At 43.4% G+C, this 27,993-nt stretch overlaps 1 protein-coding gene and 1 pseudogene across 2 annotated transcripts in view; one reads left to right on the plus strand and one right to left on the minus strand.

Annotated features, from left to right (window-relative positions):
* Positions 1-27,993, minus strand: part of LOC126469584 (glutamate receptor ionotropic, kainate 5-like) — a 228,937-nt gene that overhangs the window by 95,125 nt on the left and 105,819 nt on the right. For both annotated transcript variants that reach the window (XM_050096700.1, XM_050096699.1), the window contains 3 exons: positions 22,214-22,302; positions 19,148-19,324; positions 9,534-9,766 (listed from right to left, as the gene is read on the minus strand). In XM_050096700.1, coding sequence (XP_049952657.1) covers positions 9,534-9,766; positions 19,148-19,324; positions 22,214-22,302 — 499 coding nt within the window. The remainder of the gene's footprint in view (positions 1-9,533; positions 9,767-19,147; positions 19,325-22,213; positions 22,303-27,993) is intronic.
* On the plus strand, positions 11,264-11,381 carry LOC126471880 (5S ribosomal RNA; annotated as a pseudogene).

A 27,993-nucleotide genomic window follows, 5' to 3' on the forward strand; every position in this document is an offset into this window, starting at 1 on the left:
ACGGCGATTGTTCATCAGTTCATCAGAGACACGTGAATCGTCAGAAGTGCTCCAGGGAATTGTTATAGGACCGCCGCCGTTCTCTCTCCCTCTCTCTCTCTCTCTCTCTCTCTCTCTCTCTCTCATATATATATATATATATATATATATATATATATATATATATATATATATATTCCGACAGGGTGGACAGGAATCTGCGGTTGTTTGATTATGATGTGTGGTGTTCGGTAAGATGTCCAAGTTGAGTGACTGTAGAAAGATGTAAGATGACTTAGACAAAATTTCTAGTTGGTGTGATGAATGGCAGCTAGCTCTAAATGTGGAAAAGTGTAAGTTAATGCGGTTGAGTCGGAAGAACCAACTTCCAATTTTCGGAAGTTGGACATTTTCGGATACAGTATTACTAGAGTCCTGCTTGACACAGTCAAGTCATTTTAATATCTAGGCGTAACGTTGCAAAGTGATATCAAATGGAACGAGCGTTTGAGAACTGTTCTAGGGAGAATATTAGGAAAGGGTGCTTCACTTGTAAACGAGACCGTATATAGCAAACTGGTGCGACCTATTCTTGAGTACTGCTCGAGTTTTTGGGATCCGTACCAGGTTTGATTGAAGGAAGACATCGGCGCAATTCAGAGGTGGGCTGCTAAATTTGTTACCGGTAGGTTCGAAAACACGTAAGTGTTATGGAGATGCTTCGGAAACTTAAATGGAAATCCCTGGAGGGATAGCGACGTTCTTTTCGAGAAACACTATTGAAAAATTTAGAGTATCGGCATTTGAAGCTGACTGCCGAACGATTATACTGCCGCCAACGTACAACGTGCTTAAGGACCACGAAGATAGGATACGAGAAGTTAGGGCGCATACGAAGGCATATAGACAGTTGTATTTTCCTCGCTCTATTTGCGAGTGGAAGAGGAAAGGAAATGACTAGTAGTGGTACTGGGTACCTTCGGCCACGCAGTGTACGTTGACTAGTGGAGTATCGATGTAGATGTAGACTACCAGACTGCATTAATGTTGTTGCTCTGTAGCGTTGTCAGGAGAACTGGTAGGGTATGTGAGGGGAGTGAATAGTGCCAGATGTTACAAACGGCTGTGTTTAAACTGGCGCCACAATCGGGAAACATGGACTGCTGATGAATGGAATCGCACTGCGTTCAACGAAGAATTGCAGTTTTGCACTACCCCGGATGACCATCGACAGCGAATGTCTGTGGTGACTGGAAAGAGTTCCGATGCTTGCAATGTTTTAGAGGCAAACCTGTATTACCACTGGTATCATGGAGTGGGTAGCGATCGGGTATGACTTCAGGTCACACGTGGTAGTGATTGAGGGAACTCTGACGACAAAATGATACGTCAGGGACATCCTATGTCTTCGTGTTTTACCTCTTATGTGACGGTATTGTAGTACCACTTTTCAACAGCCCAATGCTCGTTCACATATGACACATGTCTCTATGAACTGTCTGGCTGATGTTGAGGTACTCTCGTCGCCAACGAAAATATGTGTGGGATCAGAACTGACGCTAACTCTGTCCCAGTGCCAGTAATTAGGATATCAAGGAGCCGTTACAGCAGATGTTGGCCAGATTGTCTCATGAAACGATGCAACGGCCTTATAATACACTACTGGCCATTAAAATTGCAGATGATAAACTGGTATTCATTGGACAAATACATTATACTAGAACTGACATGTGATTACATTTTCACGCAATTTGGGTGCATAGATCCTGAGAAATCAGTATCCAGAACAACCACCTCTGGCCGTAATAACGGCCTTGATACGCCTGAGCATTGAGTCAAACAGAGCTTGCATGCAGCATCAACACGACACCACAGTTCATCAAGAGTAGTGACTGGCGTCTTGTGACGAGCCAGTTGCTCGGCGACCATTGACCAGACGTTTTCAATTGGTGAGAGATCTGGAGAATGTGGTGGCGAGGGCAGCAGTCGAACATTTTCTGTACCCAGAAAGGCCCGTACGGGACCTGCAACATGCGGTCCTGCATTATCCTACTGAAATGTAGGGTTTCGCAGGGTTCGAATGAAGGGTAGACCCACGGGTTGTAACACATCTGAAATGTAACGTCCACTGTTCAAAGTGCCGTCAATGCGAACAAGAGGTGACCGAGACGTGTAATAAATGGTACCCCATACCATCACGCCGGGTGATACGCCAGTATGGCGATGACGAATACACGCTTCCAATGTGCGTTCACCGCGATGTCGCCCAACACGGATGCGACTATCATGATGCTGTAAACAGAACCTGGCTTCATCCGAAAAAAATGACGTTTTGCCGTTCGTGCACCCAGGTTCGTCGTTGAGTGCACCATCGCAGGCGCTCCTGTCTGTGATGCAGCGTCAACGGTAACCGCAGCCATGGTCTCCGAGCTGATAGTCCATGCTGCTGCAAACGTCGTCGAACTGTTCGTGCCGGCCGGAGTGGCCGAGCGGTTCTAGGCGCAACAGTCTGGAACCGCGCGACCGCTACGGTCGCAGGTTCGAATCCTGCCTCGGGCATGGATGTGTGTGATGTCCTTAGGTTAGTTAGGTCTAAGTGGTTCTAAGTTCTAGGGGACTGATGACCAGATAAGTTAAGTCCCATAGTGCTCAGAGCCATTTGAACCATTTGAATTGTTCGTGCAGATGGTTGATGTCTTGCAAACGTCCCCATCTGTTGACTCAGGGATCGAGACGTGGCTGCACGATCCGTTACAGCCATGCGGATAAGATGCCTGTCATCTCGACTGCTCGTGATACGAGGCCGTTGGGATCCAACACGGTGTTCCGTATTACCCTCCTCAACCCATCGATTCCATATTCTGCAAACAGTCATTGGATCTCGACCAACGCGAGCAGCCATGTCGCGATACGATAAACCGCAATCGCGATAGGCTACAATCCGACCTTTATCAAAGTCGGAAACGTGATAGAACGCATTTCTCCTCCTTACACGAGGCATCATAACAACGTTTCACCAGGCAACGCCGGTCAACTGCTGATTGTGTATGAGAAATCGGTTGGAAACTTTCCTCATGTCAGCACGTTGTAGGTGTCGCCACCGGCGGCAACCTTGTGTGAATGCTCTGAAAAGCTAATCATTTGCGTATCACAGCATCTTCTTCCTGTCGATTAAATTTCGCGTCTGTAGCACGTCATCTTCGTGGTGTAGCAATTTTAATGGCTAGTAGTGTACCATTGTCAATCGAATCCGTGCGTGTATTCAGGCAAGATGAGGTGCAACGTCATACTGATAAGTGGGCACACGCTGAAAAGTTCTTTATAAACTTGATTCTGTAATCACTGAAATTACGTCAGATATCATGTCAACTGCTGAGGTTTCATTTCATTTCTTCCTCCCCTTTTTGTTGATGCACTGTTTACTCAGGCAGTGTATTATGGCGATTAATGCGAAATACGACGGCTATCCGGAGAGTGAGGAACGATCGGTCGCAAAATGGATACCACAGTAAAAACCCGATGAAGCTTTGCATACATGTGTTGGGCAGTGTCTCTAGTATGCCCATAGATAGATGTCTAGATGCCTAGAAAATAGTGTCTCCCGCCAAGTATGGGAACCTGCCGAGAGATTTTGCCTGATTTTATACAACCCCCATAACATTAACTGTTATGTATTTACTTCTTTATGACCGTTCCCGGCCGCACACTGAAGGGGCAATGAGGCCGCTCCTGCAGCGTATTTGATGGGAAGAGTTTGATAGCCCATCATACAGCCCGGACTTGGCTCCCTCTGATTTTCATATTCGCAAAGATGAACCGCTAGCTATGAAGACAACTTTTGTCACAAACAAGAAGCTGCAATCCAGCGTAGAAAACTGTCGGAACGCACAGGAGGCCGCCTTCTATGACAAGATACTGGAAAGTTGGTATCACGCTACGACAAATGTCTAAGTCGGAGCGGCGACTCTCTAGAGAAGTAGCTGGAAGGTGTAGTTATCTGTTGCAAATAAAACAATTTTGATTTTCCTGTGGTTTCCATTTAGTCACCGATCTTCCTTTCTTTCCAAATAGCACTGTTAGTTTATTATCCCTTCAATACTATTTCCATGATGGCCTTATATCACAGCGTACACAAAATAAATGCTACTCTTAAAATCTTATGGTAGGGTACAGCTGAGCTCGTAAATGAAGACCGTTTATAACAGCACGCATATGTTCTGTGGCAAATGCTTGTATTGGTTTCTCTCTTACAGACGGCAAAAGATGCTCGCCATCTTTGCGAAAACGAGACATGGTTTGTTTTGATACTCGCCTGTTAGCGATAATCTATAATCAAGTCCTAGTGTAACACAGATTATACCTGCTCAGGTTTCTATCATTGTTTGACTTGTCACTTTTCTGAGGATAATGCGACGAAGATATATTCACTATCTCAGTATCTTAGATCAGCTTATCACTAGTGATGCGTTACTTCTATATTTACAGGGTGATTATAATTAAACTTCATTACTGGAGCCAGCATAGACAAAAACTATTGCCGGCCGTTGTGGCCGAGCGGTCCTAGGCGCTTCAGTCCGGAACCGCGCGACCGCTACGGTCGCAGGTTCGAATCCTGCCTGGGGCAAGAATGTGTGTGGAATCCTTAGGTTAGTTAGGTTTCAGTAGTTCTAAGTTCTAGGGGACTGATGACCTGAGATATTAAGTCCCATAGTGCTCAGAGCCATTTGAACCAACAAAAAATATTAAGTTGTTAGTAGTGTTAGTCATGACTTGCCGTTACGGGCCACTACTGGTACGGCGACGTAGGGCTGAAACACAAGCATCGGTGTACATTACAGTTGCAGATTGTGAATATGAGTCTGGACAAGGTGAGAAAGAGTTTAATCGTAAAGCAGTTTTATCAAGACAACAGCAATGGTGCTGATGCTCTTCGCAAGTATTGACGCATTAATGGAATACGGAGAGGTTATCTTTCCGCACCAGGATTGAAGAACATGATTCGGAAATTCGAAATATTGACGATTTGGGAACTGCTCCTGGGAGAGGCCGACGACCAATTGCGCCACAAATTGTAGAAGAAGTTACTGTTGCCATGACTGAGAATACTGGACGCGATGTGCGGTCTTCAAACAGTGCACAAACTGTGTCACGATAGGTGAACGTTCCATGGTCAAACATCCCAATTGATATGTTTCGAGCAGCAGTAGAGCAATCTATAGTGCGCTTACAGGCTGTCGGAGTTGCAGATAGTCGTCACATTGAGCCACGTTTGTAACCTGGAACGTAAACATGCTACGCAATTAACAAATGTTGCCCTCTCATGTGGAAATGAAAATGTGTTTCTTTCAGTGGTTTATTCGTTATTTCTCCTACGCATGTCCTTACAAATGTTTCCAAATAGTTGCATTGTCCTACGATCACCCGTTTTTCGTGAGATTGAGATCCCTCTGAAGTAACGAATGTTTAGTAAGGACCACCCTGTATTTCAAGCAAATTATGTGACAAATGTTTGGGTAGTAGAAGTTACTTTTCATCATGTTGTCCATAGATTTTTAGGAACTTGTTTGCAAAATCAGAAAGAGATATTTAGTGGCAAGTTTTCAAGTTCCCAGACGAGGCAACAACTCAATTTTCTGTTTTTCGACGGTTGATCTAGCCACCATCTTCAGATGCTGTGATTGGTGATCTCATGTTTGCTGGCTGCCTGGAATGAAATCAGTATGTGAGGTGCCTCGGACCGCTGTTTACAGACGAGTTCGATTCCAGGCTCCTGCTACACCTTTAGATCTGCATTTTTGTCTCATCCAGTACCCTTGGCGCCATTCAGCAAACTACGTAACCCCTCCGTATTTACCGCTTCTGATGGACTAGAAGGCCGGCAAGGTCTTAAAAAACTTGAGTACCGGACACACAGAATTGTTTGAATTGAAATGACCGCCTCTTTTGTTGTTTTCGACAGTCTCACGTTACAAGACGCTCCAATTACGTTTTCGTAGACACCTGAGGCCTCCACCTCAGTACCACTTTCGTGTGTTTTGAGACAGAGTTAAATAGAAATGTATTCGAATAAGTACGTCTGCAAACTTCACAAATAGGAGTTCAGTTTTAGTAGGGAAGATGTCTGGGTACACAGTATATTGTTTCGTGCATATACAATACATACGATGATTAAAACAAATGATTATAAGTACATACAGAGTATATGGTAACTTATAACAGATCATAAAAAACATGTGTTTTAGATTATTCAGGAGAATAGGGGAAAGAACAGTTACACAAATTTGTCCCGGAGAGTACTGAAATGACGTCCATGAGGTAAAGATTAGGTCGTTTGTACACACAACAAAAAAATTTTGCATCACCCCGGTTTCCAGAACTTCTGAACATAGACGTTGACTGTGGATATTGTACCACAAACACTGTCCCTTTGACTGTTCAGAGATGTCACTAAACCAGCCCAAAGATGTAAACAACCATGCATGAGGAGTGTCTATTAGATGAAGGCGTCCGACAGCCGATCAGTTCCAGTCATTCCACCAGGAAGGAGGTACACGGCTCGTGTTGTCTGTAGTTCCACCATGCCTATACGGTCAATACCGCGGTTCGATCGCGTCCGTATTGTTACTTTGTGCCAAGAAGGGCTCTCAACAAGAGAAGTGTCCAGGCGTCTCGGAGTGAACCAAAGCGATGTTGTTCAGACATGGAGGAGAGACAGGAACTGTTGATGACATGCCTCGCTCAGGCCGCCCAAGGGCTACTACTGCAGTGGATGACCGCTACCTACGGATTATGGCTCGGAGGACCCCTGACAGCAACGCCACCATGTTGAATAATGCTTTTCGTGCAACCACAGGACGTCGTTTTACGACTCAAACTGTGTGCATAGACTGCATAATGCGCAACTTCACTCCCGACGTCCATGGCGAGGTCCATCTTTGCAACCACGACACCATGCAGCGCGGCACAGATGGGGCCAACAACATGCCTAATGGACCGCTCAGGATTGGCATCATGTTCTCTTCACCGATGAGTTTCGGGTATGCCTTCAACCAGAGAATCGTCGGAGACGTGTTTGGAGGCAACCCGGTCGGGCTGAATGCTTAAGACACACTGTCCAGCGAGTGCAGCAAAGTGGAGGTTCCCTGCTGTTTTGGGGTGGCATTATGTGGGGCCGACATCCACGGCCGGTGGTCATGGAAGGCTGTACGATACGTGAACCGATAGTGCAACCTTATCGGCAGCGCAATGGCGAAGCATTCGACTTCATGGACGACAATTCGCGCCCCCATCGTGAACATCTTGTGAATTACTTCCTTCAGGATAACGACATCGCTCGACTAGAGTGGTGAGCATGTGTTCCAGACATGAACCCTATCGAACATGCCTGGGATGGATTGGAAAGAGCTGTTTATGGACGACGTGACCCACCAACCACTCTGAGGGACCAACGCCGAATCGTCTTTGAGGAGTGGACAATCCAAACTAACAGTGCCTTGATGAACTTGTGGATAGTATGCCATGGCGAATACAGGCATGCATCAAGGCAAGAAGACGTGCTACTGGATATTAGAGGTGCTGGTGTGAACAGCAATCTGGACTGCCAGCTCTGAAGGTATCGCTGTATGGTGGTACAACAAGCAATGTGTGGTTTTCATGAGCAATAAAAAGGGCAGAAGTGGTGTTTATGTTAATTTCTATTCCAGTTTTCTCTAAGGTTCCGGAACTCTCGGAACCGAGGTGATGCAAAACTTTTTTTGTTGTGTGTAGATTTGTCACGTTGTCTCATCAAAAGTATCCGAATACGCATACATAATGCGGAATTAACCACTAGATGTCATGAGAGGCGAATCCGTCAGTATAACAGGAGACGGGGAATATTGTGTTGTCAGCAGTGAAGCAGTAACAGTAGAAACGGTCTGTCCGAAGTTCTCAGTGCCTTCGCCCAAGGACTAGTTATTGGATGTTGCCTGAGTAACAAATCCATTATAGACATTTCACCTCCAATAAAGCTGCCCAATTCGACTGTTGGTGATGTGACTGTGAAGGAGCAACTACAGCTAAATCGAGACCAGACAAACCTCATATACTGACAGACGGGAATCGTCGAGCATTGCGGAGCCTGCTTGTAAAAAATCGAGTGAAATCACAGGAAGGAATCACGCGTGAGCTCCAAAGCGCTACCAGCAGTCCGGCTAGCGAATGTTAAAAACAATGGGGTACAACGGTCGACCGGATCCTAATAAGAGAAATTTCTGTAGTCAACTACGGCGTAAAGAGTGACGCCAGTGGGTAGTGGATAAATGGAAACGAGCGATTTGCAGCCATAAATTACGCTATACGCTATAACGTGTGGCAATCCGACGGAAGCCTTTAGGTTTGGTGAATGCCTGAAGGATGTTACCTGAAATCGTGTGTTGGACCAAGAGTGAAGTGCGGATGAGGTGATATAGTATGAGGGTGTTTTTCGCAGTTACGGTCTGAGCTTCTTATTGGGCTTAAGAAAACGGTAAGCTGGAAGGATATGAACTCATTTTACAGCTTTGTGCTCTGCGAAAAGTAGAGGAACAGTGTGCCGGACCGAGACTCGAACTCGGGACCTTTGCCTTTTGCGGGCAGCTGAGCTACCCAAGCACGACTCACGTCCCGTCCTCACAGCTTTAATTCTGCCAGTACCTCGTCTCCTATCTTCCAAATTTCACGGAAGCTATTCTGCGAACCTTGCAGAACTAGCACTACTGGAAGAAAGGATACTGCGGAGACATGGCTTAGCCACAGCCTGGTGGATGTTTCCAGAATGAGTTAGTCTCGGTCCGGCACGCAATTTTAATCTGCCAAGAAGTTCCATATAAGCGCACTCACCGCTGCAGGGTGAAAATCTCATTCAGGAGAGGAACAGTTCAGCGTGACAGTGCATCTTGTCATTAAGCAACATCTATGAGGCAATGGTTTGTTGATAATAACAGTTCTTATATAGACTAGCGTACCCAGAGTCCCGAAATGAACCCAATGGAAGACCTTTGGGATGAGTTAGAAAGTCAACTTCGCTCGCGACCCCAGCGTCCAACTATACTACCGTTTCTGGTTCCAGCTCTTGAGGAAGAATGGGCTCTCATTCGTCCACAGACATTCGGACGCCTGATGTGTTCAAGTTGTCATAATGCTGAATGGTGGATACACCCCATATTAATGCCCGCTAACAGGTGTCTGGACTAGATTGAGAAGTAGCGGCTCCGGTCTCTTAAACTGACATACGGCCGGGAGAGCGGTATGCTGACCATATGTCCCTCCATATCCACATCCAATGACGCCTGTGGGCTGAGGATGACGCGGCAACCGGTCGTCACCGTTGGGCCTTCGTGGCCTGTTCGGGAGGGTTTTTTTTGTGTTGTTCGCGGAAATAGTCATCAATTCGGGTGGAAAACCCAGGATAATACTATTAATTAGGCACGTCGAGAAAACATATGCTAGTACCTGGCCTGGAATTAAAACTTCGAGGTTTTCTTTCAAACAGAGTGACATGTTTCTAGTAAAAATGTTTAAGGTCGCGTACTCACCTTGCTGGCAGAATATACCAAATACGTAGAAAATGCTTATTACAGGGTTATGGCACTGCGGTTCGTAAGCGTAGGTGCCGGCGAGCCTTCCTGCGTGGTGAAGCAGAGGCATGCACAGCGATAGGCCCATCATGCACACACACACAGCCAGCCACAGCCAGGAGCTGAATGGTCTCACGTAGTCCGTCCACGCGAACTCGCGAGTTTTTTGTAGCGCAATGAAAATACATATACTGAAACAGAAGACATACTGTTACTCTGGTCAAAATGTAAGTGCAGAAAAATAGTGGGAAAGATGCGTTAACCACCAATGAAATAAGCTACCAAAACAAAGAATATTCATTAATTTCCAGACTAGCATCAGGCGTACATCTACATTACGAAATACTACATATCTTTCAAAATAAATTTATTTCTATTGTATAGTGTTTCTTATTACTTAATTTGACTGTTTTTTTTTCTCCATATACCGACCTGGTGATCAAAAAGTCAGTATAAATTTGAAAACTTAATAGACCATGGAATAATGTAGATGGAGAGAGAGAAATTGACACACATGCTTGGAATGACATGGGGTTTTATAGGAACCAAAAAAGAAACACCCCATTTTGCTAGACGCGTGAAAGATCTCTTGCGCGCGTCGTTTGGTGATGATAGTGTGCTCAGCCGCCACTTTCGTCATGCTTGGCCCTCAGGTCCCCAGACCTCAGTCCGTGCGATGATTGGCTTTGGGGTTACATGAAGTCGCAAGTGTACCGTGATCGACCGACATCTCTAGCGATGCTAAAAGACAACCTCCGACGCCAATGCCTCATCATAACTCCGGACATGCTTTACAGTGCTGTTCACAACATTATTCCTCGACTACAGCTATTTTTGAGGAATTACGGTGGACATATTGAGCATTTCCTGTAAAGAACATCATCTTTGCTTTGTCTTACTTTGTTATGCTAATTATTGCTATTCTGATCAGATGAAGCGCCATCTGTCGGACATTTTTTGAATGTTTGTATTTTTTTGGTTCTAATAAAACCCCATGTCATTCCAAGCATGTGTGTCAATTTGTACCTCTCTACCTACATTATTCCGTGATTTATTCATTTTTCAATTTTACACTGACTTTTTGATCACCCACTACTTTAACTTGCCTTGTACAGGACACCTCTCCTATGGGTCGTCAGGCGCATTTTTCTGATGTTTCGGTAGATGTTTGCAATTTGGTTTTTGCAATGCGTAGCTGGAATCAGCCCAAACAAAGGGCGCGTATGATCCCATTTGTTTTTTGCGCCCTAAAGCAAAACAAAACAAAGAAAATAAAGACCAAGCAAATACTGCTAATCACATCTTTCATGCTACGCCCGGTGTCGATGAAACGCGCCGACTTGTTACCAGTTACGAGCAAAGAGATTTTTAAAGCGGAATTTTAATTGCCCATTCCGTTGAGCGGTCCAAATTGGTCTAGTGCGATATTTGTTTTATCGATCTGTGTTAACAGGGACAGTAAAACACGAAGAATAACTAGCATTCCAGCAGCGATAGCACCACCCCGGCTCGTGCTGACTGCTGCCGTCAGACAGCAGAGCTGTTCAGATCGCTGCTAGAGTACTGGCCATTCTTCGTGTTTTACTGTCCTTGTTCACACATAACGATAAAACAAACACGCACTACACTAATTCGGGATCGCCCTATCGAATGAGCGCTTAAAAAAACCATTTTGTTTATAACGGGAAGGCAACGGCCTTGCCGCAGTGGATACACCGGTTCCCGTCAGATCACCGAAGTTAAGCGCTGTTAGGCGTGGCTGGCACTTGAATGGGTAACCATCCGGGCCGCCATGCGCTGTTGCCATTTTTCGGGGTGCACTCAGCCCAGTGATGCCAATTGAGGAGCTACTCGACCGAATAGTAGCGGCTCCGGTCAAAGAAAACCATCATAACGACCGGGAGAGCGGTGTGCTGACCATACGCCCCACTTATCTGCATCCTCAGATGGGGATGACACGGTGGTCGGACGGTCCCGATGGGCCACTTGTGGCCTGAAGACGGAGTGCTTGTAACGGGAAACAAACCGACGCTTCTCATCGGCACCGACCGTCGTATGACAGGCGTGATGAACAGTATTTCTTTGGGCTCGCTGCATCTACACAATGCGAAAACGAAATTGCCAGCCGAAGTGGCCGTGCGGTTAAAGGCGCTGCAGTCTGGAACCGCAAGACCGCTACGGTCGCAGGTTCGAATCCTGCCTCGGGCATGGATGTTTGTGATGTCCTTAGGTTAGTTAGATTTAACTAGTTCTAAGTTCTAGGGGACTAATGACCTCAGAAGTTGAGTCCCATAGTGCTCAGAGCCATTTGAACCATTTTGAAAACGAAATTGCGAGCATTTGCCGGAACACCAGAGAAAATTCGCCTGATGGCTCTCAGGAGAGAAATCCTGTACACTTTTCTTACCACATGCCAACGACGTTTGCCAATAACATACACACAATTATTTTATTCTAAGCCAGTGGTAATCAGCATATAGATCTGATACTGTGTAACTGTCATGGCGACGTGCTCAACCTCAAAAGATAATGATTCCATTGTTTATATCACAGACTATATAATTTCATTTCTTCATTAAATTATCAGCGTTAAGAGATTATTTAAACAAAGGAATGTGTTTCAAAACTAGATATTTATAAGAATCCATGTTCAACGATTTGGAAGTAAGTACACCCATGTAAAATTATGACCTCCTCATGGCATAACAGCTGTATCACCAAAACGATCGTGTTAGAGAGTTTTCCTGTGTGAATTACGCGTTCACACTTCTCGCCATATGAGGGTGTGTCCAGCAATGTCTAACATGATCGTTTTCGTGGTCCAGGTGTTATAGTGTGGGAGGCATAATGTTGCGTGGGCGTACTGACCTCCAAATTCTTGAACACTGTACACTCCCCAGTGAATGCATTTGTGACACTTTACACCTTTCCTATGTGTGCCTTTTCAGGGGTTCATTTGACCTTCACTTAATTTTTAGGATTTCGTGCCATCGTCTGCTTTTTTTCTCAGGAAAAGGCAGAGCTATCAAGTTGAAATTTATGTCAAATGCTAAGGTTTACGGCGGTATAAAAAATTTAAGATTCTAAGTCAGTGGAATCAAAAGATACGGCCTGCGTATGTGGAGGAGCTCATGGAACGAGACAGTAATCGGCGAATGGACTGGCCTGGCCGTACCAAGTACAGATGTTGAAGGTAGGCAACACGTATGCAGGATTAACTGGCCGCAACAAGAGAAGGGAAAGCTCAATCGCTAAGGCATTCACCAGAGGTTTACTAGGAAGTGTTGGATATGTCAGGGTCGGTTTGTCTGACAGTGAGAAATAGTTTGTTCCATGTTAATGGAAATAAATGTTGCACAACTAGAAAATAGAGGAAATACTGTATACACTGCAAAGTACATCTGCAGTCAAACCCAGCAGGGAGAGTGATGCAAGAATTAGGGAAGCTCTGTCATGTTGACTGCAACAAGCGGCAGGACACCTGGGACGTTTTCTTTAAGGATGAGTTTCTACTGAATCATCTCACGCGACTCCATGAAGATGGCACCAATCAAAGTCTTAACGAACAAGGGACCTGAAGACGGGAAGTGGCGGTGTTTCTGGTGCAGCAACCGGCTAGACACAAATAGGCGACAGAGGAAACAATCGCGAACATCAGGAAAGCGATGTTACAGAAACAGAGACGAAACGCCAAGAGTGGAAAGAAGTAATTTTTCTAAGTGGGCCAAAAGTTACTTGTGAGGAGTCACCATCTGTCCTGCAAATTGGAAAATAAGTTGCGCAAACTGTTTTCTCTGTATCTTGGGCACTTTTTCATAAAGCAACTAGTTTTCAGAAATGTGACAGTCCTGCAAACGCTACGCACAAAAAACACACCAGGCACGCACCAGATCTCTAACATAAAGACTTTCATTCAGTAGAGTTTATTTGCGTCTGGTAAGTGTAAGTTTTTGTTTAGATGTACCTAACTTGTAATTTACGCCCCTATCCCTTAAGCATTTAGATTCATTTGCCGTAACTAACTTGTAGTAAAAGTTTATGGGCTGGAAATAGGCACACCTGCCCCAGTATCCTTGTCAGTGTTTAGGCTTCATTTGGTATTATGTAAATCTTATTGCTAAGCTGCTTGTGTGTTAAAAATGCGGTTGTTTTTATCGACCATGAAGCACGTGGTACGTTAATCCTGTAGTGCAAGAATATAATGCTTGTTTTATTAAATGTTCTAGATAAAGTGCTAGACGCCAGTTTTTCACGAGAGCATAGGGCGACCTTGATTTTTGTTTGTGGTAAGGACTATATTTGCTCTCCATGCCAGTTTGAACCGTTACTACTGGCATCAGGAACAATTTGTTTTTGCCTTCATTTCGCTACCCTGAACAAACCTTCTGCGCAAGCACATGTCTCACCAACATAATTTCTAGGACGAAAAACACAATAAAAGAGGGCCAAGGAGAGAAATATAATTCTGAATATGTTACCTTTCGGGGGTAGTACTTCACATGATATAAAAGTTGACGACAGACTAAACTTTTTTGCACGTACTAAAAAAAACCGTCAAACCATGTTGATCATGTTGCAAATTCCATTAAATAAATTAACTGTGGGGTTAAGCATTACAACTCTTACTTAAAATTTTACTGTTATACTCACTTCCTGTTTTTAGAATCAGATATAATCAAATTTCTCATACGATTACCAACTGGTTACATAAAAGTCTGTATTCAAGTACAAATATGCTTATAAGAATCTCTTTCCATGTTTGCAGAAAATGTTAGACGCGGTATGTACAAAGGGGCACTTTAGAGAAATAGATGTCAGAGCAAGCAAAAGGCAGGTGAGAAGACGGATAAGCTGCTGGCGACCGCACTGAGTACCGAGATCACTATCATCAAGTCGCGCTGTTAAAGCAACTAACGACAAAACTGCAGCGACCTGTCTGCAGTAAGCCGCCAGAAAGTCAGTGAACTACACCAACAAGCCAAAAATCACAGAATGGTTGGAACTGTCATGCCACAATCATTTTCGTTGATTACGTCGAGAAGGAGACAATTTTAAATAATATGTTTTGTTTGTTGTTATGATAAACAGCACGTTGTAAAGCGAACTGAATAGTTTTGCACGCCTCGGTTCCAGAGGATTCTCCGTTTAAAAACGTTAAATTCAAAGCAATGCATCTATGGAAACATTCCATTTATTTGTGGTGGTCTCTGTTTTGTCAAAGGCTGTAAAGTGAATTATATGATACCTAATGTTACGTGCTAATGTAAAAATTGTGCTCTTAGTATAGGTCTTCTTTAGGGGACGAGTCTGTCATTACATAGTGATGAGTGGGGTGAAAAGATTACGTTACTGTGTTAGAATCCGTCTGAGCTGACTTGGACACTCACAAAGTTAAATTTTTAAACTAAACCATTTTCACGTGCCATTTTGCTAGCGTTTAATTTTATTAAACAATTAATTGTTTGTATACTTAGTCATAAGTTTTTTCTTGCACAGGCACTTTCCTCAATTTCACAAAGTTAATTCTTTAAAAGCAAGCCTTTTCCTTTGGGGATATGATTTTTATTAAGCAATTGATTCCTTTTGGCAAACTTGTATATTTAGTTGTATGTCTCTTCCTACACAAACTCTTCTGTCATTTCAGCCACAGTTAAAAAGTTAAACGTATTTTTTATTTTGCCGTTTTGGTTGGTTGGTTGGTTGGTTGGTTGGTTGGTTTGGGGCAAGGGGACCAAACAGAGAGGTCATGGGTCACATCGGATTAGGTAAGGATGAGGAAGCAAATCCGCCATGCCCTTTCAAAGCGATTTAGCGAAGCGATTTAGGGAAATCACGGAAAACCTAAATCAGGATGGTTGTCCTCCCGAATGCGAGTCCAGTGTGCTCCGTTTTGCCGTTATCCTGACATGTCATCCTCCATGGCAGTTAATTTTTGTCAAGGTCATAATTGTTCAATGTATCGTAGAATTATGTTTCTGTTATTTACATAAGCAGAAGACATGGCTTACAGAAATTTCCTGTCTTTTATGTTATTGAATGCAATTGCAATGGCAAGGAAAGCGTTTCTGAAGAAGAGAAATTTGTTAACATCGAGTTTAGATTTAAATGTCAGTAAGTCGTTTCTGAAAGTATTTGTATGGAGTGTAGCCATGTATGAAAGTGAAACGTGGACGATAAGTAGTTTAGACAAGAAGAGAATAGAAGCTTTCGAAATGTGGTGTTACAGAAGAATGCTGAAGTTTAGATGGGTAGATCACATAACTATTGAGGAGGTATTGAATAGAATTGGGGAGAAGAGGAGTTTGTGGCACAACTTGACTAGAAGAAGGGATCGGTTGGTAGGGCATATTCTGAGGCATCAAGGGATCACCAATTTAACATTGGAGGGCAGCGTGGAGGGTAAAAATCGTAGAGGGAGATTCAAATGGCTGTGAGCACTATGGGACTTAACATCTGTGGTCATCAGTCCCCTAGAACTTAGAACTACTTAAACCTAACTAACCTAAGGACATCACACACATCCATGCCCGAAGCAGGATTCGAGCCTGCGACCGTAGCGGTCGCGCGGTTCCGGACTGAGCGCCTAGAACCGCTAGACCACCGCGGCCGGCCCGTAGAGGGAGACCAAGAGATGAATACACTAAGCAGATTCAGAAGGATGTAGGTTGCTGTAGGTACTGGGAGATGAAGAAGCTTGCACAGGATAGAGTAGCATGGAGAGCTGCATCAAACCAGTCTCTGGACTGAAGACCACAACAACAACAGGTTATTGAAAAAAAAATCACATCAACCATAACCTGTCTAGCCAGTATTAATTTCCAGTAGGAAGACTGTTAAGTTTCTCTCACAGTTGTAGCATCGGTAAATTTTTCGCCAATGCCCAAACCAAGTGACGAACGAATGTAGCTAACCTAAAAAAGATAGCATACATTTTTATTAAGGGGCGAGGAGGTGATGTAACATGACTAATACAGATCGCTTCTTAATTCAGTTACATTTTGTTTCATATATAAAGTGGGCAGTGCTGACTTCTGGGTAGTGGCTGAAAGGTTCTCACAGGAAGCTGCGGTTTCCAGGACATCCCACGTCTGCTGTGGAGTTGTAGAAAGAAGGCTTTGCTCAACCTAGGTGGCAATTCTTGGGTGGCCCCCAGAGCCTGTTTGGCACATTGTGAAGTTGTAGTTTCCCCACAGTTAATCCTTGACGCACATCCGCAATGGAGTCTTAGCCCAAACCGCCTACTTGATATGTAGCAAGTATCTGTTCAGCATGGATGTCAACAAGAATCCTGTCTTTCTGTTGCCTTGAAATATGAGAAATTTAGTATCTTCTCAAAGATATTTTCTGTTTGGGAAATCCTGTCTACTGCCTCCCTTTTCTAGATACAGCATGCTTCGTCAGCCAACATTAAAAGACCATTAAAACACAGTGCCTTAGAAATTGTCTATGCCTATTGTATGCCATATCAGGGAAACGTCTGCACCGTTTCCCTATATTTTCATGCTTCGAGGCACATTCGTATTCGTAACACTGGTTGCATGTTGCTACCACCTCTCGAAAGAAAGTTAGGGTTGAGTTCAAAGATGTTGGCATTTCGATACTTGTTTCCTGGAAATTGTTCCATTCCGACGATCATACGCTCCCTAGCCTTTGTCCGGTGCTGATGGTGGAATCTGAAGATGTAAGTACTGCTTTTTGCTCTAGAATGAGGAGTTAGTTGCATATTTGAGTCTGCACTCTGAGCATCTCGCAGCTTAACTTATTATTTGTGTATCTAGGAAGTGAAGTGCACTGGGGTCAGTTCTCTTGTTTATGAAAATGTGTATTGTGCTGATGGAGAACTGATTTTGTGCTTCTTTCGGTCTTCCTAATGATGCCAATCAAGGTCTCGCACAATTAATTTCATTATTTTTTTGTTTTTCACAAAACACATTGCAGTAAAACTCCACATTGATTTTGAATTTGAATAACAGTGGTAAATCTGAAATCGGTTTCTCCTTTGGTTAGGCGACCATTTCTTATGAATATATTCAGGAGTACACTAACGTGTTGTTTTGGCGTGATTGTGTTTCTGTTGTGTGTACTGATCAAATTATTTATGGAATCTGAAATGGTTGAAATGTACATCTAGTGTCCATTTAGCCAAACACTGGCCAGCAACCACTACATGTTGACTATCAGAGACCATTTTTTGCATCATCATTCCGAATCTGCAAGCAAGTATAGTAGCACTAGCTATACTGAATAACTGGCTATTGATGTTTGGCCACTCTGACGTAATATTCACGAGCAGGGCACCGACATCATGCCAGAGCTAATGGAACAACTGTCACCTGTTACAAATCCAGAAACTAATAACTAGTCCCTTGCACCCATAAGCTAACGTATTAAGATTCTTTCTTCAGGATTGTAAACAGGTCACAACCTGGAGACTGAACGTCTTGTAGGGGAGAGGACTGTAGCACCGCAGCCTAGCCCAGGTAACAAATAGCTTCTGTATCGATTCAGCAGTACGACATCATAAGGGGGGAAATGACTGTCAGCTCAATAGCTACGTGCCATTTCACAAGACCACATATTCAGTATGCACAAGATCACATATTCTGTTTGTAGACAATGCGCAAGATGCCAGCCAGCATCCCTGAAAGCCAAAGTTGTGACACCTTACACCACCAATATGTCTTCTGAAGGAGCTGAACAGACAGAAAACCCAGGCGAATGGAGTCATAATTTCCCAGCGGTGATGGCCAGCTGCTCCCGACTGTTGCGACTTACAGACTAGGATCATTGTCACTGGGGAAAAACTACCCAGCCCACCTCACATATATACCACTTAAATGCGACCTTCAGTATCAGATGTGTGCAGCTGTACACAGTATGCCCAGCTACGCAGTCTATACCAGCCACTACTGACGAGACAAAGTCGGCTTGCAGTCAAAGGTCAAGCAGTCAGCCACAACCATCCGACTTTGCTGTCAATAGCAGCAGGCCTCGGCCTGAGCTAAGTCTGTCTGCAGTCAACTTGACACATTCGCATCAAGGAGTCCCCACCAGGTCTCACACCTGCTGATGGCTATCTTCCCAGTGAGCTGTGGATCTGAGTCTGGGCCACATAGCTTCCCAGCCATCACTATGTTCACTGTCCCGTGCAAACCTACATTGTTGCTGTGCAATGCCCAGGGCAGAGACACGCCTTCGTCACCAGCCCTTCCAGAGAGTAAGGTCTGACCCTGCTTGCCCCGGTCACTCTTCCCCCATTGCTTTGGAAGCAGGCCAGCAGCCATTACTGCCTCTGCTGCCCAATCCACCCACCACTGGAGGGACCAGGAGCTGGCACTATACACCAGCCAGTTGTACGAAGATCTACGGTTTAACATGAACCTTGAATGACGATGCTACCTGGCATTTTTCTGAGATATTAATCATTTCCAGGAGCGAAAAAAAGGTGGCAGAAAAATCCGAAGACCGACTGAGAATAAGATGCATAAGCTGATACTTACCCATACATACTGTAATGTCTATCACATCATAACCAGTTTTTGACGTGGTACATGTCAAATCTCCCTACTAACCTTGTGTAGATGACGGGAGAGCTAAAATCAACAGCAGTTAAGCGACTTTTCGTCAGCGTAAAGGCATTGACACCTACATCAGCCTCTCCACTCAACAGCAACGCTATCATCCCATCCCACGTCCCATTTTCGTCCATTGTCCCCCAGGCGTTATCAGGAGGTCGTTTAAATCTGCTCCTGAAATAAAGCAAAGGCAAAGTTTCGTTAGTTATAATCCCCTATCAATTATTTATGTAGTCCTTAAATTATTTACTATGAAAAAAGTTGGCAGCGTGAAAAATAAAAATACGTAGTATGAATAACAATTTTTTAGACTAAAAAATATTTCAAATTCGTAAGTACCGTACACATACATGGGAGGCTTTCACACCAAATGGACCCAAAACGAAGATCACAGACTTAACGGTTGCGGTAATCGAGGAGCAACACACAAGTAAAGGCAGCAACTGCAGTATGAAGATATAATTACGTTTATTCCTCAGAGATGTGTGCAGTATACCCTTGCGCCAGACTGAATACTTTCGATGGTATGCAGCTCTTATTTTATGCTAAATTATCGCGACAAATTAAATTGTTACGAGAGCATTGTGAATCTTTCTCACCCTGGCTAGGGAACACTGTTTATTTAGGTAAACATACATCTGTTTTTGGTTACATTAGAGGTCAGTACAATTTACCCAACGTTTTTCCAGTGAGCATATTCCACCAAAGAAGTGCGGTTTTGATACGTCTAGAAAACACCCACCACAGCTACCAAACCTCTTCGTTGGGCTATAAACGTTTTCAGCTAATAATTTCCTTACACTACTTCACCCATTTGAACTAAAAACACGCAGCACTAATTATTTGTACTAATTAATTGTACGTGTACCTCACCCCTCATAGTAATGTACATGTGCGTCAGTGAAAAAGACCAATTAAAAGGTGTTAGCATGTGGACGTAATGTGCTGTTCCAGTCTCTTCTGTACCTAAGGTCCATCACCGTTCCCTTTGGATCCCTACGAAATTCGGTGCTCTCCGATACACATGATCGAACAGCGCAGGAGTGGCGTCAACTTTAGGTTACAATATCTCCGGATGTAATTAACATTTTACAATGCAACAAACGGCACTGATTACGTATTTGTTTATATGTTCAGATGTGCTAACAAAACTAACGGGGTTCCATTTTAAAAAAACGTAGGTTTGTGTTAAAAAACATACTTCCGTGCATTTTTTTATGGTTTGTATTAACCAATTACACTAGCCCCTCTCCTCACGTTCGGTCTGTGGATTCGATTCGTCAGTATTTGATGTGGTTTACGAAATATATCCAGCGGTAATGTTAGGTGGCTCACCCTGTATATCTCCATTATAGTGTACCTGTTGTAAATAAGCTTATTAATGTATTATTTTTTGTAGATGTCTGGTTGTATTTATTGTCCTCTTCAGCTACCGATACATCACTTTGACACAACGTTATATCTTGTAACTATTAATCCCGAAAGAACCTCTGTTTTACTATTAAACACGTCAATAAATTGTCAACCTCCATAAAAACATTCCCAGTGTTAATGTACCCACACGTCATGATGGATCTCGAATCTACAAGCCTAATTTTATGGTTGAACTGAAGAATTTACAGTATTGATCACAGTCTGAGTTACTTAAACAGGTTCACAAACACAATCAGAACAATATCACAACGAGCGTGTGTACGTCGTCTACATCCGATGTCCGTCGCTGCTCTGATGACACTGTTTAAATGTGAGCAACGGTGCAAATTCTTGAGTTTATTTAGATATCAAGGTCACTGGTCCCTCCACAGTTCTAACTGATCTCATTTCACACTCATTTTCAGCGGGTGCAGGTGCCAGATCAGCGGAGAAGTATGTTATGCATGAAACCAACATTGCTCTTCATGTTGTTACAGGGAGTTCGTTACTGAATAATTTTAGCGTCCCATTGATAGCAAGATCATAATCAGCAAATGTCGACTCGTCCATTTGATGTGCCTACTTGTGTTACTTATTTTGTCATCTGTCGCATTAAGTCTTAAAGTGGGATCCAAGGAAATATGAAGGTACCACGCCTCGTCAAAAATAAATTTCAGCAAGTAATAGGTCCTTCGAGGACGTCCATACAATCTACGCTCAGTAGGTGATGAAATTATTGAGCATCACATCACTACACCTGCTTTTTCTTATCTAGGTGCTGACATTGTAGCATCTGTATTGCGAAGACATGGTGGACAGTTACTTCTCTCATCAAGCTCTATTTAGGAAACAAATGGAAGGGAAAGCAGATTAGTTTCGTATTTTTAGATACCCGTTGTAGTAACAAAATGACCTAATTCTAGTAGTTGTTAGGAGAAAATGTAAACATTTAAAATAAACTACGGGAATCAATTGCCTGTAAAAGCTTCGAGGAAGCAACGAGGGCTGCTTAGACGCAGTAATATTATTTTTTAAGAAATCTACAATTTTATACTTATTTGATTCTCGCTAAGGATACAGATACTATAACAAATTGGTCTCATTACACCCTCAAACTGACTATAACAATAAATAACCACTGTGAAATGTTTTCTATATGAGAGACGTACTCGTATTCATGGGTATATGAATATTTTTCAATATTGCAATTTTTCTCAGATGGTCTTATCGAAGACATACATCGGGAAATATATGTAAACGATATATTCGATTATGGGACATTATTTTTCACCTTAAACTTTTATTTTAACTTGAGTGCGAAATATATAATTTACGGTCTGTTATGACGTATGAGGAACTATTTGGGTTAATACATCTACTATCAGAAAAACGCGTCCAAAAAGGGGCTTTCTTGAATATTCTTAAAATAGTTTCAAGTTGCTATAAAACTCTATAGTAGTCTACCGTGTTTTTGACATTAATCCAACTGTTCTATTTGATTATAGTATGACCTTCAGCAATATGAAACCAAAAATTATCTAGGAGTTAATAAATAACGTGTAAAAACGAAACGTTGACGTATATAGTCAATGGAAAGGAGTCTGAAATAAAGATACTGACAACGTTAAGTTAATCCAATTTCATACTCACTTGAAATTTAGTGTTTTCTCGAGGTGGGTCCAAACAATGCCAAAGAAACCACCAATGCCATTTTCGTTCAGCTTTAACATTGGAGAATACTAGAGAAAGACATGAACAAAAAGACTGAGATTAACAGTTTGTTTCTTTAAGTTAGAAAAGCAGCAGAAATTTTGTTAAAACCTAAAAATTATTTAAATACCAACACATTAAACATTTATAACGTATTATGTGAATTAAAATGAAAGAGTTTTTCATGAAGAAGGAATTTTGCAACTCATTCCCTCTAGTTTTTGTAAGTTACAGGCTAGCTCAGAAACTTTGATGTTCTGTCTGCTTTTGGTGTTCAGATACGGTGACGATTCAATTTGTATGCAAAATATTTCGACGACAGTCCTCGTCGTCTTCATTGAATGCTGCGGGCTATAATAGTTGATTACTCTCTGCCAGGACTCTAAAAAAACCTCAGAATTCACAATTTTTATTCTGATGAACACTTCTTACAAGCTATAACAGGGCGCCGGATCGGGATTCGACCTCATACCCCTGCCCTGCACTTTCGGATAACGCCTCCTATATCGACCCGGAGATTCAGTTCGTCACATGCTTCTCCTCATAACCTTAAAACACCACTCGTCTCTTTGGTCTGCTCTCATGTTATCTACACACCACTGCAGTTTCTTCGACACTTTAACAATTTTACAGTACTTCATAATTTCCCATTTAAGATTCGGTCCATATAGGTGACTCCACACAATCACCTAAATATCTTAATCTCAGCTATATCTAGCCTGTTGTACCGGTTCTTAGTTGTTGTCCATGTCTTAGCTCTATACAATAATGCTAGCCTTATGACTGCCTTATATGCTTTCCCCTTGACTTTGATATTTACATTTTTGTCATACTGGATTCCGTACATCCTTTTCCAACTCCATCCACATTTCCTTCTGCGATCTATCTCAGAATCCAGATTTCTAGTACTTGTCACAGCTGATACCAGGTATTTGACGTGATCTACCCTCTTTAGGATCTGCCCATTCATTGCGACTGAGTCACCTCACACGTTTCCCACTTATAAATACTGCTTTCTCATTCTACTGATTTTAAGCCTTCTGTCCTCCAGTGCTTGCCTCCAGTCTTACAGTTTGCACTCCACACCAGCTTTGCTGGTGCTACATAAAACAATCTCGTCTGCAGCAGCGCACCATGGAGTTTGGTCTCGAATTCTATTATAGAGTTAAATTAATTATGCCCTTAACATCTGTGTCACTATGGTTAGTTTTTTCGGGGGAATTGTCCCTCAGAATTGTGCAAATAGGACTGTGACTTTGGAAGTAATGGTAAGGAACTGCAGGGAAGCTGAAGCTTCGAGCTGGGCTACGAGGCGAACCGGGATAACGCAGTTGGTATTTCACTACACGTGACAGGGGTCATGGCCAGAGCCCATTTCCGCTACAAACTGCCATTTTTCTCCTTCTATGTTTATCGTAGTATGTGATCCACAAAGCAGTGGAGGCAACAGGGAGTCATGTTAACACACAACAATTCATCACTCACCCAAAAGTCACGGATACTGATCGGCGCAAGATCATAGACGTGCACATACTGCTCATCAGACTTCCATGTGTTCTTGATAGGGTGGCGGGTAAGTCATTTCGGGCTGCAGGACAGCCTCTTTATGTGGAATATTCATTGGACCATTCTAGCATAGCTCGAAAGAGATGTAGCGGTAAATTGTCGTGCTTGTAATACATCTCGCCTGCGTGGAGCTCTAGGTGAACAAACCCTGTGAAAGCCCTGAGAGACCAACTGAGGATTCCATTTCCACTCATGAATTCTAGGGTATCCCATAAATTACATCCTTGTCAGGAAAGATCCATTGCCTCACGATTTTGTCAATGAACTCGTACCTTGTCGTAGCGATATAGCCTCCAAAAGTCAGAATGTCTGCTTCACTGACCTTGTTCCTGACATGACTACTTATTGTTTTCGTCCATCAATGATCTTGGACGTAATCAGCTGCACTGAGGCTCAACCACTTGCTGTTACAACCCAAGCTAGTCGGCGGCGCCACCTATCGTCCAAACTTTGTGGCTGCAGCACTTCTCTCTGCGTTCTGCCTCAATCGAGGTATGCACTGTAAAACTTGTCATGGTGGTCTGTGCAAAGCCTAGCTCATACACGACTTTAGCGCCTGAGTGCACTGTAAGTCCGTCTCAGATGACTTTCCTGCTGTCAAATGCGCTGGAAACTCATGTCTTGTCCATCTTGTGCAGTGGAAAAAATCGAAGACATCACAATGACATAAGACGCCTAACTATTCCATCTGCTACAGCACGAGTTGGCAACTGGTGGCCCGCGAGCCGGATCCAGCCTGCGATTGGTTCAGTCCGGGCCTCGAAAAAAATTCGTGGGGGAGAGACCGAGGTGCTCGCTCTGGGTTCCGCCCGGGACACATGTTCGGATATTTACGTATTAACATCATTAAATAATTTTTGTACGTTGTGGACACATACTGATGAGCCAAAACATTATGACCACCTCCTCAATAGCTTGTTTTTCCGTCTTTGGCACGAAACGCATTACTGATTATGCGTATTAGGGATTCGAAAATTTGTTGGTGGGGTTGTGGAGGTATGTGGCATTAGATGTCTACGCGCAGGTCATGTTACCAGCATAAATAAAAGGCGCTGATTTGCGTACGCTGTGATGGCTCCCGATAGCGATCCAGATGGGTTCCATAGGGTTTCATCAGGCTAATTTGGTCACCGAGACATCAACATGAGTTCACTACATTGCTCATCAAACCACTGTAGCACGGTTCTGACTCCGAGACACGGACAGTTATACTGCTGAAAGATGACATCGCCGTCGGGGAAGACATTAAGTATGATTGGATGCAGGTAGTTCGCAGCCGTAAGCATGGTTTCAGTTACTACCACAGGTCCCATGCGAGCGCAGGAGTATGTCTCCCACAGCATAATACTGTTCACACTAGCCTGTGTCCGTGGCGCGCTGCACGTTCCGAATCGCCATTCACATCGATGAGACGGCGTTTGTGGTGACAACCAGCGACCGAGTGTCGCACAAATGTGATTCCCCCGAAAGGCCGACACATTCCAATTGATCGACAGTCGAATCCCGATGGTCCCGTGCCCACTGCAGTCGCAACTGACGATGTCACTGGGTCAACATGTGAACACGTAGGTGTGGTTTGCTTCAGATCTCCATGTTCAACAATGTACAATGAACGGTGTGCTCCAAAACATTGTGCGTGCACCAGCATTGTGCTGTTTTAGCAGATATGCCACAGATCACCATCTATCCTACTTTACCAAGCAGAAAAGCCTCCGAACCCCACGTTCTATAAAGAGTCGTGGACGTCAAATCGTTTAGAGCCTTGTGGTAGTTTCATTGTCCTCCCTCTTTCCGTAGATGATCGCGACAGTAGAACGTGAACATTGGACCAGCTTTGCCGTTTTCGAGATATTCATCCACAGGCCCTGCGTAATAATAATCTGTCAAAGTCGCTTATCTCAATGGATTTCCCTATTTCTGCCCATATCTTCGCTAGAGTGTTCCGCCGCCCGTATCTGCTCCGCTTACGTACTTTTGTTACTGTCTCACGTGCCCTCGACGCAATCAGGAGGCAGCCTACGTCGAGGTGGACAGTGGCCGTAATGTTTTGGCTTATCACTGTATTACAATACTGCGACGGTTGAAACTGAAGTTAATCTATATTCAGTTAGCTGCAATCAGTTAATTTTAATTGCTTTTGAATACATTGTGGAAGTAAAAAGTGATCAATGTGTTACAAATACTTACTATCAAAACAGACAATATCACAATTTACTTATTAAGGAGGCCAGTTTCGACCCCTACTGTGGTCATCTTCAGACCAATGAGTAAGAACGTCCTTCTGGTGGTAGATCACTACCACTAGTAATTTACCACCAGAAGGACGTTCTTACTCATTGGTCTGAAGATAACCACAGTAGTGATCGGAACCGGTCACCGTAATAAATAAATTGTGATTAAGACTGTTTTTGTAAGTATTAGTTAATTTTAAGTTCATTTATTTTTCCATGATACATCTCATGATGTCTGACGTCTAATCTTCAGATGTTTACATTTATTTACGTGTCGTGAACATTGTTTCTTTACTAACGACGTTGTAGAATTTTGTAACGTAAGGTTTTTTAAAACGTCTTAAGTAAAGAAACAGTCTTCACGACACGTTACCCACGCGGAGTGGCCGCGCGGTTAGAGGCGCCATGTCGCGGATTGCGCGGCCTCTCCCGCCGAAGGTTCGAGTCCTCCCTCGAGCATGGGTATGTATGTTGCTCTTAGTATAAGTTAGTTTAAGTTGTGTGTAAGTCTAGGGACCGGTGACCTCAGCAGTTTGGTCCCTTAGGAATTCACACACATTTGAACGACACGTTAGTAAATGTAAACATCTGAAGATCGGGTGGACGTGAAATGAACGTACTCCCAAAAACGTGTATTTTGAGGCACAATTTGTTGCCGTGGTATGGTGAGAAAGGGTCGCTATTGGTGATTTATCCTATCAACATTAACGTCACTGGCGCTATAGCTTTGCCTTAATGCGCTAGGAGCGCTATTGTCGCGTCAAGTGACGAGGCGGTCCGCCAGTTTATGTAAGCACGTGAATCAAGCCCGCGGGTTACCAAAGTTTGCTCATGCCTGCGCTAAAGCTATAGGAGATCTACTTTATTCATCATGGCAGCTATGGCCAATACAGTTTCCCCTCGGCATAATATTGGAGCACACATCTCTCCAGGGATTTTCTCCTTTCATTGTCAGGTATTCCGAGAAGAAACACGCTTAAAACCGATTGAAACTGATTACATACAATCTCTCATCTTCAGTTCTTTTCACCACATGTTTATATCAATACGAGTACGTCGCTAATCGGGTTGTGCGCAGTACAACTTCCAAGGATTCCGCTAGCGCAATATCGTCTGGTCAGTGCTGCGCGAAATTTCACGTCTGTCACCAATAACGCAAGTTATAGAAATTTTTAAAAATATTTTGTGAATGCCAATGTGATTGTAAGCAGCACAGTTTTCAAGGATTCTGATAGCGGAAAATCTGATCAGTGCTACGAGATATTTCGCCTCTGTCACATATAAAGTAAGTTATACGAATTTTTAAAAATTAGTTTGTGACAATCAGTATTGTCTGAATTGTGAAGACGGCATAGTTCCTGTGGGTCATTGGTTTCTGCGCCTTTTGTATCCGCACTTTGAAAGTTGCGGTCGGCCGGCCGGGGTGGGCGAGCGGTTCTAGGCGTTTCAGTCTGGAACAGCGCGACCGCTACGGTCGCAGGTTCGAATCCTGCCCCGGGCATGGATGTGTGTGAAGTCCGTAGGTTAGTTAGGTTTAAGTAGTTCTAATTTCTAGGGGACTGATGACCTCAGAAGTTAAGTCCCATAATGCTCAGAGCCATTTTTTGAAAGTTCCGGTCAATTATAGACCAAGGGGGAATCGAAACTACACTCTCTGATCAATAAACAAATCTATAAGCATACAAGATGAGCGAATGCAATGCTCGTCCCCTTCCCTGAATTTTTAACGAATTGATTGTTGAGTTTTGTCTCTATGCACAACTAAAACAGCGTCACAATGTGATCAGCAGCCCAGGGCTACAATAGATTATATTTATTGCTTATGCGTCACCTGACCATCGGAATGTTGTAGGACAGAGGATCTTGAAATCTAAGTTAGGTCATAATGACTGACATAATATAAATAAAATTAACCCAGAGTAA

The sequence above is a fragment of the Schistocerca serialis genome, chromosome 3 (genome assembly GCF_023864345.2).
Source record: "Schistocerca serialis cubense isolate TAMUIC-IGC-003099 chromosome 3, iqSchSeri2.2, whole genome shotgun sequence".
NCBI classification, from domain to species: domain Eukaryota; kingdom Metazoa; phylum Arthropoda; class Insecta; order Orthoptera; family Acrididae; genus Schistocerca; species Schistocerca serialis.